At 31.8% G+C, this 18,118-nt stretch overlaps 2 protein-coding genes across 2 annotated transcripts; both read right to left on the reverse strand.

Moving 5' to 3' along the window:
- Positions 1-6,048: 6,048 nt before the first annotated feature.
- Positions 6,049-6,672, reverse strand: LOC138347648 (uncharacterized). The gene has a single exon (XM_069295953.1). It carries the CDS (start codon positions 6,670-6,672, stop codon positions 6,049-6,051), a length of 624 nt encoding a protein of 207 aa, XP_069152054.1.
- A 3,505-nt stretch (positions 6,673-10,177) lies between these two features.
- On the reverse strand, positions 10,178-13,890 carry LOC101244065 (histone-lysine N-methyltransferase, H3 lysine-9 specific SUVH6-like). Its single transcript, XM_019212723.3, has 2 exons — positions 10,836-13,890; positions 10,178-10,368 (listed from the first exon to the last, which is right to left on the reverse strand). Exon 1 carries the CDS (start codon positions 13,395-13,397, stop codon positions 10,848-10,850), a length of 2,550 nt encoding a protein of 849 aa, XP_019068268.2. The 5' UTR covers positions 13,398-13,890; the 3' UTR covers positions 10,178-10,368; positions 10,836-10,847.
- Positions 13,891-18,118: the final 4,228 nt, after the last annotated feature.

An 18,118-nucleotide genomic window follows, 5' to 3' on the forward strand; every position in this document is an offset into this window, starting at 1 on the left:
CATATGGAATCTTCCGGAACATTTCGATTGCCTCAATCGTTTATGATTAAAGTAGTTTTCTTTGTAAAGTTGATTTTTCAAATGTTCCTACTTATGATAATTTTAAGTGAATAATGTTTTCTAATAATGTTTTACAAGATTGATATATATATATAGACAAAACATGCATGCACTTATGATTTATCCATTCATATTCATATCATTCAAAGAGAAAAAAATTAAAAAGTTAAAACACATTATTCCTTGAAACTACCGTTATTAATATGAATAATGCGAATGCATTATAAGAATTTGTTCAATTTTTCCATATCCTTTTATACATTTACAAACAAAAAGGTTCAACGATATTTTTACAATAACCAATACCTATATTTTTCAGTTACACTGGCAACATATTTCATAGTATGTTTATTTAAACAATTTTGTATTAACAAAAGTAACCCTGAATTTGAAAAAAATCATGAGTCTCTTAAAATTTACTTTTTTTTTAGTTTATGTAGAACAAGTAATATAATTTGATTATATAAGTTTATAGGATTGGCCTCTAAAGCATACTTCTCGACATATACGTATGTGTATGAAAGTTTCTTTAAGATATGTTTTGTTTCAAGATCTATAATATATAAAGGCGAGAATAATTCTCCTTGATATATATTGGTTGAGTGTCTTTTATCTTTTTTGAATTAGTTTTTGAGGATATATTTTAGTTAACTTATTGTGTTTAAGTTGTTTCTGCTTTGAAAGCACCATAAATCTTTCACCCAGTATACAAATTTTATAATAGTAATAAAAAACAAACGCACATTTTCAAAACTAGTAAATAAATATGTCTGACAAAATATGTACACAGTACATGCAACTAGCATATCTGGTACAATATTTAGTTTCAATCAATGTATTCAAGGACTTGCTTATGCAGTTTGTAGTGTATTACTGCAGTTTTAGGCTATTTCATCTTTGTTTGTGTCATACCAAGAGAAAGTTCTCACATCAAACTTACATAAAATATTGAAGACATTTGAATGATTTTCAAGACTTTTAATTGTACAAGGGCCAACATAAATTGTAAAAAACTAGTTAATAACAGTATAACAAAAATAAGTTTTAGCGACAATAAATATTGATATTAACAAAGAGTCTATACCAGTAACAATTAAATGTCATTAGAACCAATGTCGCTAAAGATTTTTGGAACATATACAAAATGCTAATTGCCGCTAAAAATACATATTTAGCAGCAATTAATTGATCATTTTTTATGTAGTGTAGGTGGCTAAATTTCTCATGTACTGAAATTTGAGCTGTGAAAATTACTTTTGAGCGCATTCACCACATGCCGCCTTCATCCTCGCACCAAAATTGATACTTTTTGGCAGGGGCAGCTCTAGGGCTGCTTATCCGGTGGATAATTTCGCTTTTAACGGTTTGATCAACAGAATATTAGTTTTTAATAAAAAATGTACTAATCCGTTAGCAAATCAATAAGATATCGATTGATTCAATAACAAATTAACAATTATCGGACTAGATCAGCTAACCTTGAATTATCAAACTGGTTGTCCCATTTCAATGTCCAATGGAAGCTTCATCTTTGTCAATGACTCCACAAATTGCTGCATACTCTTTCCTGTATAGATCCTCAATATCTTGTTAATCTCATTTGTCAAATACAACATAAGGTCACTAATTATTCATACTAGACTAGTTATTTGCTAAGTTACAATTCTTGAGTTGTATATCATTAATTATCATTCCCCTTCTATTTTGTCCCTCTCTTTATTAATCCATTAAGATGATTAGAGTGAAAAAAGGGCAAGAAAAGAGTCAAATTATGAAAGATGAAATTTAACTACTGAAGAAGATGTAATTCTTCATAACTAATATGGTTTGATATGCATCACAAGTTTAATCATTTTTATAAAACTAACCTCGTAAAAGTCACCTCGTAAGTACAATTGTGAATAAAAAATGTGTTTCTTGCCATAATTGGGTTTTTAATTTCCTAAAAGGAAAAAACAAAGTTTCCATATTTGGCTAGTTTTTTTTTCTTGTACGATAATGTTTACAACTCTGTAAAAAGTAACTTGGTGTGACATTCATAATGTAGTCCTATGAGCTTTGAGAGTTTTGTGTGGGGGAGAAACAACGAGATACATGTGATGCGTTATCACTTTGTGTGAACCTCATTGTATTTCGAGTAAATTATGTGAGGTTAATCCTCTCAATAATTTTGTACTCTCTTTTATATAGTGAATAACTCATTGTTTCTTTTGATATATTTCTCGCTTATCTTCTTACTCATGAATTGCGAGATTTGCTTTACTAGCTTTCATGTGGAACTTCATTATTTTGATCCTAATAAAGTGTCCATCTATGCCTCCAAAATATTACACGCCACAAATTTGTTGACTAAGGATTTTTGTGGCTACTAGGGTTGTACATGACCAGATTGGTTCGGATTTTTTAAAATATCAAATCAAATTATTTGTATAAAAAATTTAAATTTTTAAACCAAACCAAATCTAATAAAATTTAAATTTTTCGGGTTTTTCAATTACCAAATCAAACCATTGTGTTGACTTTTTAAATTTATAAATCGAACCAAATAATAAACCTCGAATTTTTCCATTTTTTGGATTTGTTTGATAAAGTTTGTATACAGAGTTAGAATTTGTAATTAATTCGGGTAAATTAGTTGGTCATAGATTGATTATTGTTTGTGTTGCTTATTTTAGATCAAGACAAGCCGAGACACTTCGTACTAGAAAAGCTCAAGCTATTTAGAGTTTTCAAGAGTCATGATTCGAGGTAGATGATGATTGTATGTTTTCGATTATGCGTGTATGCATGTCTACTGCTTTATAGTATTATTTGTATAATGCATAGAGAGGATCATTTGAAATGAACTTGTGGTTGTGACTTGTAGTTTTCAAGTGGTTTTGTTGATTATTCTATGTGATAGTGTATGCTTGTTGTACTCATTGTTGGGCTCGGGTACCACGCCGACATAAAATATTGTTGGTTGGATCGGATAACACGCTTGATATGATTATATATGGTTAGATCGGATAGCAGACGTGGTATTATACTGACAATTTGGTTTGATATCGGTGAGGGGACCATATATGTGTTTGAATTTTTATGAGAGGACCCGACATTTGCCTTATGATCATGTAACATCCCCAAATTCGGAAGAGGACACCATAGCAGATTTCAATAGTTTCAGGTGCCATCCATGCTGGACAACCACGATCCGTGAGTTGGATCACGTACCGTAGGTGGGTCCGTGGATTGGCTATTTAAAAATTGTCCATGGTAGGAACCACGACCGGACCTACGGATCGTCGATGGGTCCACGGTCTTTGGTTCGAGGTCCAAAAATCAAGTCCTAGACAACTAAACCACGGTCCATCAGGATGGACCGTAGGTTACACCACGATTTATCGATTGGGTCTGTTAGTTGGTAGGTCGGTGACTGCTGTCAATTATTTTAAGGTGTAATTGGGTTTTTTCCTAATTATTTTATTCTTATACTACATTGGTTTGCCTAAATTTAGGACCCCTAGATAAGTCTTTATACCCCAAATTCACTCCATTTAATTGATTCTTCCAAATTCCCAAAAGAATATCAAATCTCCTCTAAAAATAACTCTCTAAAGCTTGAAGTAAAAGAAGAATTCACCTAGGGTTTCAAGCTAAGATATCAATCCCCCCATTGAAGATAAGCAATTGGACTTGATGTACGCTAGCTTTCATCCAAATCCATGAATCTTTTTTTTCATTCAAGAGTCCCCAAATTCTCTATTTCAAAAGGTAGAATTCTCCAACTAGTTAGGATTTTTCTTCAATTACCATGGGTTCTTTTGATTATTGATCTTAATGATTGAATTATGTTTTAATATGCATAATTTGATGATTTCAATGCTTTTATGATGTTTCCCCTATGAACCCATGCAAACCCCCATGTTTTCCGAGTTGTGATCATAAGATGTGGATTGTTGATTATGAAAGAGGAGTTTTATGATCTGAAGCATGAAATAATAGAATCACATGAATTTATGATATAATCCTTATCTAATCCATGATTTCAAATTTGGTGATTGAAAGCAAGCTTTGAACCTTAAAAGGACAAAGTATGAATTTATGCATAATCTTAATGAAATCTATATAAATGTTTAAGGGTGATTTCAAGTAAAGTGTCAAATGATGATGTTTTATGTTGTGTTGTGAAAGACTATTCTCATAAACATATACTAGCATGATGTGAAAGATTTTCTCACATAATATGGATTCTTAGGTTGAAAGGTTATTCTCACCTAATTGAATCAAATAGTAAGAGCTATCCTAATGAAACTAGCTTGGCTTGGTTGTCCAAGGACACATGTGATAAGAAAAAGTAAGAAATGACCATTCCATGGGAATTATGCTTAGCATTGAATGTATGTTGATGTGAGATGAAAGCTCTCCCGTTAATAGAGGCCGAGTTTATAGAAGTAATATCTGGAAATGGGAGCTCTCACGTTAGTAAAAGTCGGATTTCTAGTAACAATCTCCTTATCCCATAAACTATATGCCTCCACAGGATGATTAGATAGTGAATCCACTTAAGCTAGAAGTTCATGGTTCTACCTTAGGCAAGTAGAACAACCCTTTTCGGTGTGACAGACATCAGGGGATCATGTTATAGCTAACATAGTTACTACGTCGATTAAGACTAATTTTTCCACAACAAGATTAAAAGTGAACTAAGGTTACCCAAGGACAATCGATTTGCCGATCCAACTACAGACAAAACGCCAGTAGTTGTAGCTGTGGCCACACCAACCCGTTCGTTCTTATCGCTCCGGATTCCGATCATTAGATTAGTTAGCAGTCCAAGTTCCAGCTGGTTCTCAAACTTCAGAGGTGATACGAACGATTTCTTTCTTTCTGTCGGACCACAGTCTTGACCTCCGGCTACGAACACGAGTAGATAGGCGGTTACTAGCAAGTCCGTCCCTAAAAATTAGGTAGTTCTATCTAATTCATAAACAAGCCCTTCTCAATGTCATATGTGTTCAAGGATTTAAAGATGATATAGCTTGCAGTGACCATGATGTTATGACTTATGTTTTCTAACTTTCTTATATCACGTTTTACTTTGTCAATTGCATGTCATGAAATGAAGGTCCCTTTTTAGCATGTTTTAAACGTTTTATGCATAACTAACTATCATACTTAACACATTTTTGTACTAACACATACTCTTCCCTACTTTTTCCCCAAATGTAGGGTCCGACAGACAGGGTTCTTAATATTGTGGCTAGAGCTTGGATTTGAGGATTCCCGAGCTTGATGAGTCCTCATGGTTCGAGGACAAATTTTATTATTTTAGTTTCTTTCTTGTGTTCTCTTTTTGGACATGATGTATGGGCTAGACCCAATTTCATTCTACTGTATTAGATGACTATGATGAGATATGAGTTTAGACTTTCGCTTTTCATTTTATAAAATGTTTTGGAGTTGGACTATAGCCTTACTCTTATTGTTGTACTAGTCTTGCAAAACCGTGCGTTGCACATTTATTTTAAACTACTTAATATAAATTTTGTACTACAACTAATAAATTGTAGATGGTTCATATATTATTGGATTTTCTATATGTCATAAATTAAAAAATTAAACATGCATAAAAAGTAAACATACGTGTAATTCATAAGCTAATGTTAGTAAATATTTCAAATCGATACATATATTGAATCGCAACATGAATGTGGTTGGAAGTTACAAAATATTTTTTTGACTCAAACAAATGAGTATTTAAAAAGTAAGAAAAGAGAGGGGATAAGAAATACTTGAACTGAAAATGATGAAAACGGGAACTCATGAAATTGTAACCATTTTTGTCAAATAAAATAGTAGAAAGAACTTATTTATACGGACATGTTAAGGGTAGTAGAAGAAACCCAATTTATTATAAGATCCAATTTATTATAATTTTTTTAAAGGAAAAAAGAAAAATGAACAACTTAATGGTTGAATATGTAACCGAAAGAAAGAAGACATACTTTAATGAAGAATATATGCTTCATTAAGCCCCATGAGAAATTGAATTAATCGTCTATCCTGTTCTGCTTTGTATACAGTATCCTTGGCACCACAAGTGCATAAACAACTGCACTGATTCTTTACACACAAGTTGTTCAGTTCCTCCCAAAGTTTCTTCATCTTGGTGTAGTAGGAAGTGATATCTAGAGATCCCTGACTTAGATCGTTAATCTCCTTCTGGATCTGATATAATCTTGCACCATTTGTTTGATCATATCGATCCTTTAGTTCACTCCACAATTCCAGTGAATCGAAAACGTATTCAACACTATCAGCAATGTCCTTGCTTAGAGAGTTGAGGATCCATGAAGTAACCATGGCATCACATCTTTCCCATTGGCGATAATTTGGAGAAGTTGATGATGGTTTCAAGCACTCTCCATTGATGAAGCCCAACTTATTCTTTACTGACAAGGAACGAAGAACACCTCGCTTCCATGAGCTAAAACCTATTCCATCGAAAGGAACAGGTACCAACACTGCACCTGCACTATCAGAAGGATGAATATACAGCTGACTTCCCACATCAAAAGAAGGAGGAGGAGGAACAGAGGAATCAACATTTGTTTCAACTACTTCAACCATTATGAGAGTTGTGAAGATCAGAAGCTAGATCAAGACAAAATACAACCAATGGATTGAACACGAAGATAGAAACAAATCACGATTTGAAGAAGAAGAATTCTGTAAATTGAAACTTGATCGAGATAAGAACACGAAGGCAAGAACAGATCACAATTCGTCGTGGCTCTGATACCATGTGAAAGCTTAATGTTTAAGCTTGAGAAACACCATTAATGGTGGACAATGAAAGAATGAAAATGATGCTAAGAGAGAAAGCAATCTCAGATTTCATATGTTGAGCAAAACTATCTCACGTGAATACAATGCTTAAGCCATATATATACACACACTACACACTTCTAGATCCTAACAGAATTTGAAACTAACTCTAACAGATTGAATAACTAACTAATAATATAACTAACTTCACTTCATGCATTCTGTAATTCTAAGTCTCAATAAATTCTTCTTTAATAAGCTTTTCAACACATCATATTCATTATTTGCAAAACAGTTGATATGCTCCACAAAAGATTTTTTTTTATCTCTACTAATTTATTTTAAGTAAACACCTGATAGAAAGTCAATTGGTAAAGTGAACAAACAATTATCACTATGAAGCCCATAAATAAAGAACGTAACATTAAAATTGTTTGCAATAATAATTAGTAATAACTAAAGGGATTTAAATGTCATAAGCAAGAAACTAATTACTTAGCTTGCATCTTAAATTTACTATATGATAATAAAATAACAATAGCAATATAATATAATTTAATATATATTAATGGTATTATTGTAGTAATTGTACTTTATAGGGCTATTTTGATATTTGGAATTTCACCTTTTTTTCTTCACTTTTAAAAATATATGATATTTAAAGGAGCTAATGTTAATGATATTTGTCAAATATTTCAAATTATCTATGTAAAATACAAATAATTTGGCATATAATAAGATGTCTAATATCATTAAGACAATTTTTAATTTCATTTGAAAATAAGAAGTATAATTTGTACATGTTGTACGCCAATATTAATTATCTAAAATCTAAATAAGTAAAATCTATTAATTATAATCTAGACACAAACTTCTTTATATAAATAGAGAACATAATTAACTTAAAAGGAATAAGAAGAGAATACATTAATCAAAGAACATTTAAAACTAATATAAAAATCACTTATAAATAGTCATCACTATAATCACTCATTATTTTGTTAAAATTCATACAACGTAATAAAAAATATTATTTCCTTTCCAACATTCTTTACAATTAATCTATCAATCATTCATAATGTCTTCGATCCGAATACAACAATAATGTTATTGCCCTTAACAATTCTACAAAATTGATGACAACTTTTCTTCTGCAATCTATAACTATGACCAGAAAGGAAATTAAAAAAAAGGAAGAAAGAGATGATATACCAAAAATGAGAAAATGGATATTAATAATTGACATTAACATATTTTAGTAAGAAGATCATATATGAGTTTTGTAAGTTAATTTTCATTTCTAAGTGGCTTTAAATAGGAAAATCTTAGATGAGCGGATATGAAAGGAAAAAAATAAAACAGACCTATCAGTTTCCTACTTAATTCATTGAACAATATAATTAAGAGTCTTTGTGTCTTCTTGATAATAATTGTTTATAACAATTTAATATTAATTCACTATCAATATAAATAAATTGTAATGAAAGAATTTGATAAATTTGATATTGCTTAATGTATAACTCTCAAAGATACAATTTAATATTTAAATTAACTAATTAAATTTAAATAATTGATCAAATTTAATTTAATACAAGGGCACAATGGTAATTCAATTTCTCACATTAAAGCTTCCCACTTATAATAATATATGATGATATGATATATATTTCTTATGTTATGAGAGCTAAGTGGCTTGTATGGAGTCCTTCGGGGTTTATACGCCATGTTACATCTAGGGGTACCTCTTGGTCGTGAAAGATCATATGGGACATATGTGATGCATTGGTTCGTTCATGTATTGTTGCTTCATGACATGTGGGAGTCTATGTGTGGTTGATAATTGTTTCTATATCGTGCATTATTTGGTAGTGAACTGCTTACATTCATATATTGGACTGCTCGTATGATTCTATCAGTATACAGTGGTTTGTGTATCGATACTGTAGTTGCTCTTTTCTTGTTGAGTGCGACAGATCTTCTAGCGGCTGATCTGAGACACTTGATTCCAAGTCCAAGGGTGAGCTTTGTCCTTCAGGCTTTCATGAATACTTCCGCACTTTCTTGTCCATTTGTTCGGACACATACTACCGCCTTTAGTTTATGTTTAGCTTTCGGAGTTGTATCCCCAGTTTGTATATTTTAGAGTTTTGGTATGATTGACTTTCAGATCTTAGGGGTTTATTTTCTGCTCTTAGATGTTTTGGCTTTTGGATTGAATTTATGGGGACTCAATTCTCTAGCTATCTAAATGGTTTAATTACCTAATCTATGATGATTTGTTTTCTTTTAAATGGTATTGGGTTGGTTCTGGGTTAGACTTGGTTCTCCCACCAGATTGTTTAGTATGATTGCCATTCATGACGGTTTGAGTCGTGACAATTAAATCAGATTTATACCAAAAGAATGCTAATGAACTTGTATGTCAAAGCAAACTTAAAATTAAAGTGTAAACATTATAGTAATAGTAGTTTTGTTGATTTGTTCTGTCTGGAAAACTTACAGATACTGAAACCATCTTTTACTATTGGTCAACATATGTAGCCACTTTTCTGATTTAATTTTTTTTTTGTACAAGCAGTCAATATTACCACAAACCTGTTTGCTTAGGCAGTTAATACAAGTTTGCTCATTCACAATTACTATCAATGGAAAATCGACTTTATCTCGCTATCTTATGCTATAGAGTTTGGAGATTGAATTCAACTTGCACTCCATTATATATATTGGGAGAACCGTGAACCCCATGATCTTTCTATGTAAATGCAAGCAGAAAGAAGGCGAACATGACTTTTAATAGAGGCTCCATAGGACCCGAGAACAAGGAATAGGGTGAAGAATGCCAGAACGGAACAGGTAAATGTGCATTACGTGCTTGACTCTGTTTACAAGACGCGTGATGTGTGTAATCACTTAGAGAGGAAAGGTTAGGAGAAACTTTCGCTAATAAATTTGTTCCTTTAAGAAAGATACTCCACTTTATGAAACTTGATGGATATCCCAGAATTAAGTATAGGATTAGATTATACTATGTAAATTTATCCGTCAACGGAACACAATATAAATCTCATCTCAAACTTAATCCTAGATATCCCACCTTATCCCTCAAACTTCGGATTATTTTATTCCAACCCCAGAGATGGGATAAATTAGTCCAACGATTCAATTTAAAGACTACCAAACAACACCTAACGAATAAATTATAAGCTACACAAATTATACAGAGATGCAAGAAAACAATAGCTGCAAAGCAAATACTTGCAAAAGAACTGTCATTTTCTCTTTTTTCAAGTGCTTGATGCATGAAATAAGGAACTGAAAAGTAATAGCTGTTCAAACTTTACAAAATAGAATAAGCCGAAAATTGGAGTTCAATAATCAACAAGAGCTAAGCTGAATTATAAAAATTCAGATCCTTAATACAACCATGTGACAAGCTGATTCTTGTTGCTACTAGTCCACCAAAAAATTATCCGCTGATAAGTAGTTCGAGCTTGCAGACTGTAGAAACAAGATTAAACAAATCACTTGATTGATTCACACAATCATAAATATACATGACAGTAACTGAAGCGAATCAGAAAAAAACATTAACTGAACAATCATATCATGATTCAATGAAGATATTTAACGTATGAATTGCAATGTTGCAATTGTGTACACAGTTCACTACTTGATTGGAAAATAAATATTTGCGGTATAAATGTCTCTTGTAAGGATATTTTGGTCTAAAACTAAGAGGTCGAATAAGTATAAACTCCCTCGTGTGGTTATACAACCATTTAATCTTTAAGACCAAACAAATGTCATAAAAAGTAGGAAATTAAGCATAATGAATGTTTTAAGAGATCAAAGTTTGCACAATTAAGCATAAATGGAAAAACAAGGGATTAAAATGTTGAAATGACTATTGCACAAGGATAACGAAAATCATGCTTCGAATATCATGTCAAGAACAATGGTCTTACATGAGTAGTTCTTCAGTACATTCTCCCTTCACACTTACGGGAGCCACATCTACAATTCTTTCTCTTCACATCACCATTTTTATCATAAACATGGTCAATATGGTAGTTGTAGTGATAAGTAAGCTCCTTTAATGGAGCAATACTCTCAGAAGCGAAAAACATTATGTGCGGTACTTTCTTATCACCATGGTAATACATGACATTTTGAGCATAAAGGTTTGGTGAGCAACTATGGTTGATAAATCTTCCAACATTCCCATATCTTATGGCATCAAGGGTAAAGCCATCTTCATCCTTCCTCATCGAAGAATTTGAGTCCACTTTAAGGTTATTATTACGCGCAACATTCCTTTTGGGGATTTCTTCATCATAGTTGCCAATATCAAACAAGTACTCATCATTATCTATTCTATTTTCAGCTTCCTTTTCATCAAGCAACTCCCCGACATATTCACATATAAAACTTCCGGATGAGACATGATCTCGTGACCTCAAACCCCATCCTCTCGATTCAGTCTTGAAAACTTCCAAATGGTATCGAGGTCCATGTTGGCTAACTCTATTTTTGCAAGAAGGGGGACATTTGCAAGATGGACCACACTCATAAACAAGAGGTTGTGCTCTAACTATAGAGCCTCTTGTGTTGAATGGAATCTCACCTCCGTTCCTAGAAGCACAAGAGCATTGCTCCGAATCGGAGCATCCACTTGTGCAATTGCAACCTTGAGGCCTAGAGATATAATACCAATCTGGATATTGCATATTGGTAATGTAAGTAAATGGTGGGAGTCTCTCATCATCTATTGCATTGACAACACGGATCGGTATCTTCTCTTTTCCTTGCGAGACATCATAGTCCACAACAAACTCCGACTGCATAACTGATTTTGTTGACTTATTAACACAAGAATGAGTTACCTTGACTAACTTTGCTGGCCGTGACACTAGTTCACGATTAAGTTTTGGTTGGCCAAGATTTCTTTTCAGTTCAAACTTGAAAATGTATTTTTCAGTTGAAGCTCTTTCTTCCCAACACTTAGTCACGGTGTAGAGCCCGTCGTAAATGTATCTTGTATCACTCTTTTCACCATTCAGTCTTTGTCGACCACAAATAACCCTCACCGGATATCCCAAGTCCATGGAGTTCTTCAAGGCAAGATTACCCCCTTCAAGCTTTTGATCTTCCACTCTTCCATTAAGAGATACCATTGGATTTCCGCCTTGACCTACATAAATGAATGTTTCAGAAGATATGGCCTCGTTGTCGTACCGACTAGAATCAACAACACTAGATGCAACATTTTTTCTGCCAATAGTCACATAATTGATACCCTTAATAAATTGGTGATGTAGTCCGATCGCAACAAGTTCTGCCCTGAACCTGAATTGATCCCCAATTTGAACTCCCGGAACATGTCCAAAAGTCCACTCACAATTTACCCACTTTTTCTGTTTTTTCAAATTCATTGCTGCCTCTATATGGATTCTTCTTTTGGACCGTCCTTCATGTTTCTTGGCTTTATCTTCTTGCAAAAGTTTAGTATATTCGTCATCAAAAAGTTTCAGAGTCTCTTTGACTTCTTTCACTTTCTGAATATTTTCATGTTCCATCAACAATCCATTACCCGAAGCACCACAGAATACATCAGAATTCCTTAAATCTTCTGGAGAAACTCTGATATCTATTTGCTTCTTCCTGACCACAGATTCATGTTCAAAAATAACCTTGCACTTGTGTAGGGGTTCGGGACACTTCACTGCTTCTTCCTGCACGATCTCACCCTTTCCCCCTTTCTTACTGGCACTAGGAGTCTTGAGACCTGAATTTTGTGAGTTCGACTGGGAGCAGGATGAATTGTCTACCCGGCTCGTGGATTCATCATCAGCAACTTCTTTGTACTGAAATCCTTTGTTTGTTTCTTCACTAGGTAATTCTGGTCCATTTTCAATAGGATCGCCATTTATAAACCAATCACATGTATTACCTGTATCAGTTGACGTCTTTTGGAGAATCTGATTAACCAAGACTTCATTCAGTTGAGTTGAGTCATCATACATAAGATTTACTTCTTTCGTCGTCAAAACTTGATTTCCATTAGTAACAGGTTGACATGAGGTATTCAAATGACTTGAATCACCGCCCTCTTCTTCACACACACCAGTTGCATCCAAATCAAATTGCATATCTTTTGGCACAAAAACACTCAAAGGGTCGCCTAACTCAACCACATCCATTTCAACTTCAGAACAACTTCCGATGTCAACATTAGCGGAGCTTTGAGTGTCGCATCCATTCTTCTTTTGAAGAACACAAGGGCCACAATTCTCGGGATAATTCCTTGTGGTCTCGACTTTTACAGGCTTGGTAGCTGATGGAAACTCTGGGTATTTATCTCCGGTTCCATCGTTTTCACCTACAAATGGACCACAATTTTCAGGAAAATTGCGGGTAGCATCAACTTTTAGACGCTTAACTGTGGAGGGAGATTTAGTATCAACCATCTGATGAAGTTTCTTCTTGCCTAACATCTCTGAGGGACTCGTTTCCGCTAACACAGACATCTACAATTTATATAGTATGCACAACTTAATACCCTTAATAGAAAAAAAAAACAATTATACTATAAATACTACTTTACATGATTATTAACATCTAACAAAACAACGCATTATGAATGTACGAATCAAAAAAAAAAAGAAAAGATACCACATAACAAGCAATGAAGGAGAGTAACCAAACTCACATTGGGGCTAAAGGAGAACAGAGATTCTCGAGTTAATGACCCGCTCATTTATTAGCCTAATCCAATCCATTTGATCCCAAAATTTCCCTTGATATATGACCTAAATTGATCCCTGAGAAATATTTTCTAAATATATATGTTTATTTGATGTATTGTGTATAGCCATAATAAGATAAATAATAAGTTTATGGACAAACAACACAAATTCACTATTTTAGGTCCTAATTACGTGGTTCACACCAATTTAGAAAATTGACTTCCATACCACTTTTTTTTTTCCATATACAAATTAAGGTGTAATTTATCCAGATATACTATATCCATTAGTGATTATGTATCTAGGATACACAAATCTTTAGTGGCGGAACAAGATATTTCATGAAAGGTGCCCATAAATCGCATAGGTAAAATAAAAATTGACGAATAAGTGCATTATGTTTTTGTAAATCAAACTACGTAATATTATTAATTAATTTTTTTAAAATCAAACTACATAGTATTTAGCTTCCATATTTATGCTTAATTTAATCGGAGTGAACACATAGAGAAAGAAAAATGAAGGAGAAAATTCAGCTTAGAGTGAAATCACTTTTACGCTTGAAACTTTACCAACCTCTTGTGATGATGACAGTAACAATCAGACATGACAAAAATATTGAATAGAATCAACAGTAGCTTTATAGAAAAAAATAGGATATTCTTATTAACTTTAAATTAAATATTTCTTTGAAATTTTATCTAAAATTTTAATGAAAAGAAAAAAAGTTAAATCTATCAGAAGTCCAATTGATACTAATTTTTGAAGGAGTATTGTATCTGATTCAAAAATCTAGTACACAATTAAATTGGTGAAATATTATGTAGTTGTTTTAAACTATAGACTGAATTAATATATTAGGTAGAAATGTTTGTTTCTCCTAACTTTATTAGGTACTAAAAAATAAGAGAACAAATAAAGAATTTAAAGCTAAGTATTGAGCAGATCAAGTTTTGATCCATATTTCAACCCTACTAGCTATTAGGCAGGTCATTAACCAATTAATTTACCGCACCAATGCAAATAAAGTGTTTTAAAGACGGATTGAATTGAAGAGACTCAACTGAAAATCACTTTTAAAATGAGTTAAAACTTGAATTTGACTCAATTTAAATTATCAAGAGTTTAACCTATAAAATTTTGGGACGTAATATCTATATTTGAATTCATTTTGATAACCATAGATCCTGGGTATGGGTTGGGGAGACGAGTTCAAGCAAGCTGGGTTTATTCGGGTTCATTTAGGCCTATGAGGAACAGACCAGGCTGGTCCAATTTAAGTAATTAATACTGGTAAAAAAATGCTAACTTAAAGTAAGCATTCCACCCCGACCAAACAAAACCAGCCCGGGCCGATTATATAGGTCTACCGGTCACAATCCATCGTCACCCCAAATGGATCCGTGCAGGTTAATCTATTGTAGAACCAGCCCAACCCTGCCCCTCTATACGGGCAGGACTGGTACTGATGAAAATCAATTTGATCCAATCTAGTTCCAAATCAGTCCAATATGTTAGACACCCTCATTAGCAAGATGCATTAAAAAAAAATATCCCCGAGACTTGTTTGTGTATTTTGGGTGCCACTAAATCTACGTATCAAAATCTCCACATACATCTATTCAGATACTATAAATTTTAATCGAAGCATATCATAAAATTGTGATTTGTGACTACAAAATTAACCAACACATTTAAAAAAAAAATTAAGAATTTCAAAACTCAAAGAAAAAGAAACAACTTACTTGAAGGTGTGATTTCAAGCGTTGGCTGGCTTCATAATATCAAACACTTTTCAAAGCCAACATATTAGTATCCGAATAAGGGTATAACGTTTCTTCGCCGACATCCGATAAAATTGGAACGATACAGAGTATGCTAATACCAACCTCGTGGAAATTATTTTTTACACAAGCAACTACTTTTAAACCTAATACAGATAAGTTTTAATGATTTTTATAGTTTTATATTCAAATTAAAAATAAGTTATTTTTTTTATAGTTTTATATTCAAATTAAAAATAAGTAATTATTTTTTTATAGTTTTATATTCAAATTAAAAATAAGTAATTATTTTTATAGTTTTATATTCAAATTAAAAATAAGTAATTATTTTTTATAGTTTTATATTCAAGTTAAAAATAAGTAATTATTTCTATAGTTTTATATTCAAATTAAAAATAAGTAATTATTTTTATAGTTTTATATTCAAATTAAAAATAAGAACAATAGTTCTAGAAGGTAACTAGGACTTTATATTTACTCTACCATTTTATTTTTAGCATTGTGACTTTTTTACCAAAATTAGGAAGGATTCAATAATATATTGTTTTTATGTAGGGCAATTTCTACTTTACCATCGAATTTTTAATTATAGGATCCCTTGAATCGATTAGCAATATCAACCTTCAAAGCAGCCATCAAAATAAACCTAAGCAATCACTATCACCATTATATTATACAATATTTTTAACGTTTCAATTTAATTGATACTTCTCACTTCGTGAAACTCATTCCTTTTTAATTTGATTATATAATTATGTATTTGAAAATTATGAAAAAAGTATTATAATATAATTTATAATAATTAATAATTAAAAATATTTAACATGCACATAAACATTTAGAATAAAAGGTAACTCGTTTACTCATTTAGCTATTAAAATCAAAACATCAATATATAAATTGAGACAAAAAAATACTTTTTTTAATGTTAAGTATGATTCTACATTTTTTTTTTGTTAAGTACGATTCTACAATGTCTGTAGAATAACTAGTAAGTAATCAAGGATGTAATTTTAAGAAAATATTGTGGAAATTAGCTCTTAGCCTATTATCTATTAAACCTATATGCTTGTGTAAAATAAAGTTTCTACGGATGATGGTATTAGTTAAAACTCTAAAAATAAAGTGAACTTATAATAAAATACTTTCGTTTCAATTTATGTGACACTTTTCATTTTTTGAGAGTCAGACAACTTCAGTTTGACCACAAATTTGCGCATGAGATCTTCAATTTTGTGATGAAATTTATATATTTTTGTATTACGTAAAAAGTATTATAAGTCACAATAATCAACAATTCAAAATAATTAAAAGATAGAGGAAAAAATTACGATCAAACATAAACTTGTTTGAATCTTAAAATTTGAAAAGTGAAACAGAAATTGAGACGGAGGGAGTATGCATTTCATTCTTATTCAAATTGGGACTCTTTAAACCAACAAATCACATTAATTACTAATTCTAATTTAAAAGTCTATTTGACATTACTGCTAAAAACTACTTAATTTTAGAAGCATTTTTTAAAATAATTTTTTCAAAAAGAAAAGTTCTTTTTTTTTAGAAAAAACAAAAACAAATTGTGTTTGACAAATTAATCTGAAAAGTGTTTTGATAATCAATTGTGTTTGGTTAATCTTCTTTAAAAAGTGCTTTTAAGAATCAAATTGCTAAAAAGAATAAGTAACCATGTATGTGCTTTTGATATTAAAATTATATTTATAAACAAAAACTATTTTAAACATTTAATACAGAAACATTAATTATATTTTTAATTTAATTCTTAAAATGTATATATGCAAATTTTTAATCAATATTGTACATTGATAAATGTTGTTGAAAAATATTAAAAAGAGAAATCTTTTTGATATTTGTTACCTTTTTTTTTTTTTGATCCTATCTTACCTATTATCATTTTCTTTGTTATAATACTTTGAAGTTTTTTTTAAAAAGATCAAATTAAGATAAAATAATATGGAAACTCATAAAAGAAAAAAATGTTATTTTTTTGGGGAGAATCTAAGTCTTTAATTTTTTTTTCTTTTTTTAAAGGATGATATAACTACAAGAGTAAGAATAAGGCAAGCAGGAATCTCCATATGTGCATTCTGCGTAGACCTTTGTTCACAAGAGTGAAATTTGCAAACACACCACTACTCGGTATTACACCTTCAAAAAAAATGAATGTAGCAAAGATATAGCATTATCCTATAGTATGCCAAAGAGTTGAAGAATCTCAACCCATGCTCTCTTTGGTTCAGTGGCAAGTTGAGTAGATGTCATAACTCACTAGATTTCCCAAAGTATTGCAATCATATACAAATTTCATTACTTGATAGGAAATAGATGTTAGTGAAAAAACTTACAAGATAATAAAATTGCAAGATTACAATTGAAAATAAAATGAAGAAAGTAATCTCTTCAGGCTGAGGCGCGGATATCTCGCTCTCTTTAAGGAGATTCAAGCCCACTGCAGCAAATGTTTTCACCGGTTCAGCAGTAGTCCTCTTTGACTTGTCCCCTCCAGGATACAACAACCTTCACAAAGTATTACTCAACAACTCTGGACAAGAGTTGAGTCCAAAGCTCCACAAAAAAAACACCCCCCTTCAACTAATAAGAACTCTCTTTTAGACTAACTCTTTCACTCTTTGTTTTCTCTTATGAATTGTGTGTCTCTAAAACCAAATGAAGACTACCACTATTTATACTACAAGTAGT

The sequence above is a fragment of the Solanum lycopersicum genome, chromosome 3, assembly GCF_036512215.1.
Source record: "Solanum lycopersicum chromosome 3, SLM_r2.1".
In the NCBI taxonomy this organism is placed as follows: domain Eukaryota; kingdom Viridiplantae; phylum Streptophyta; class Magnoliopsida; order Solanales; family Solanaceae; genus Solanum; species Solanum lycopersicum.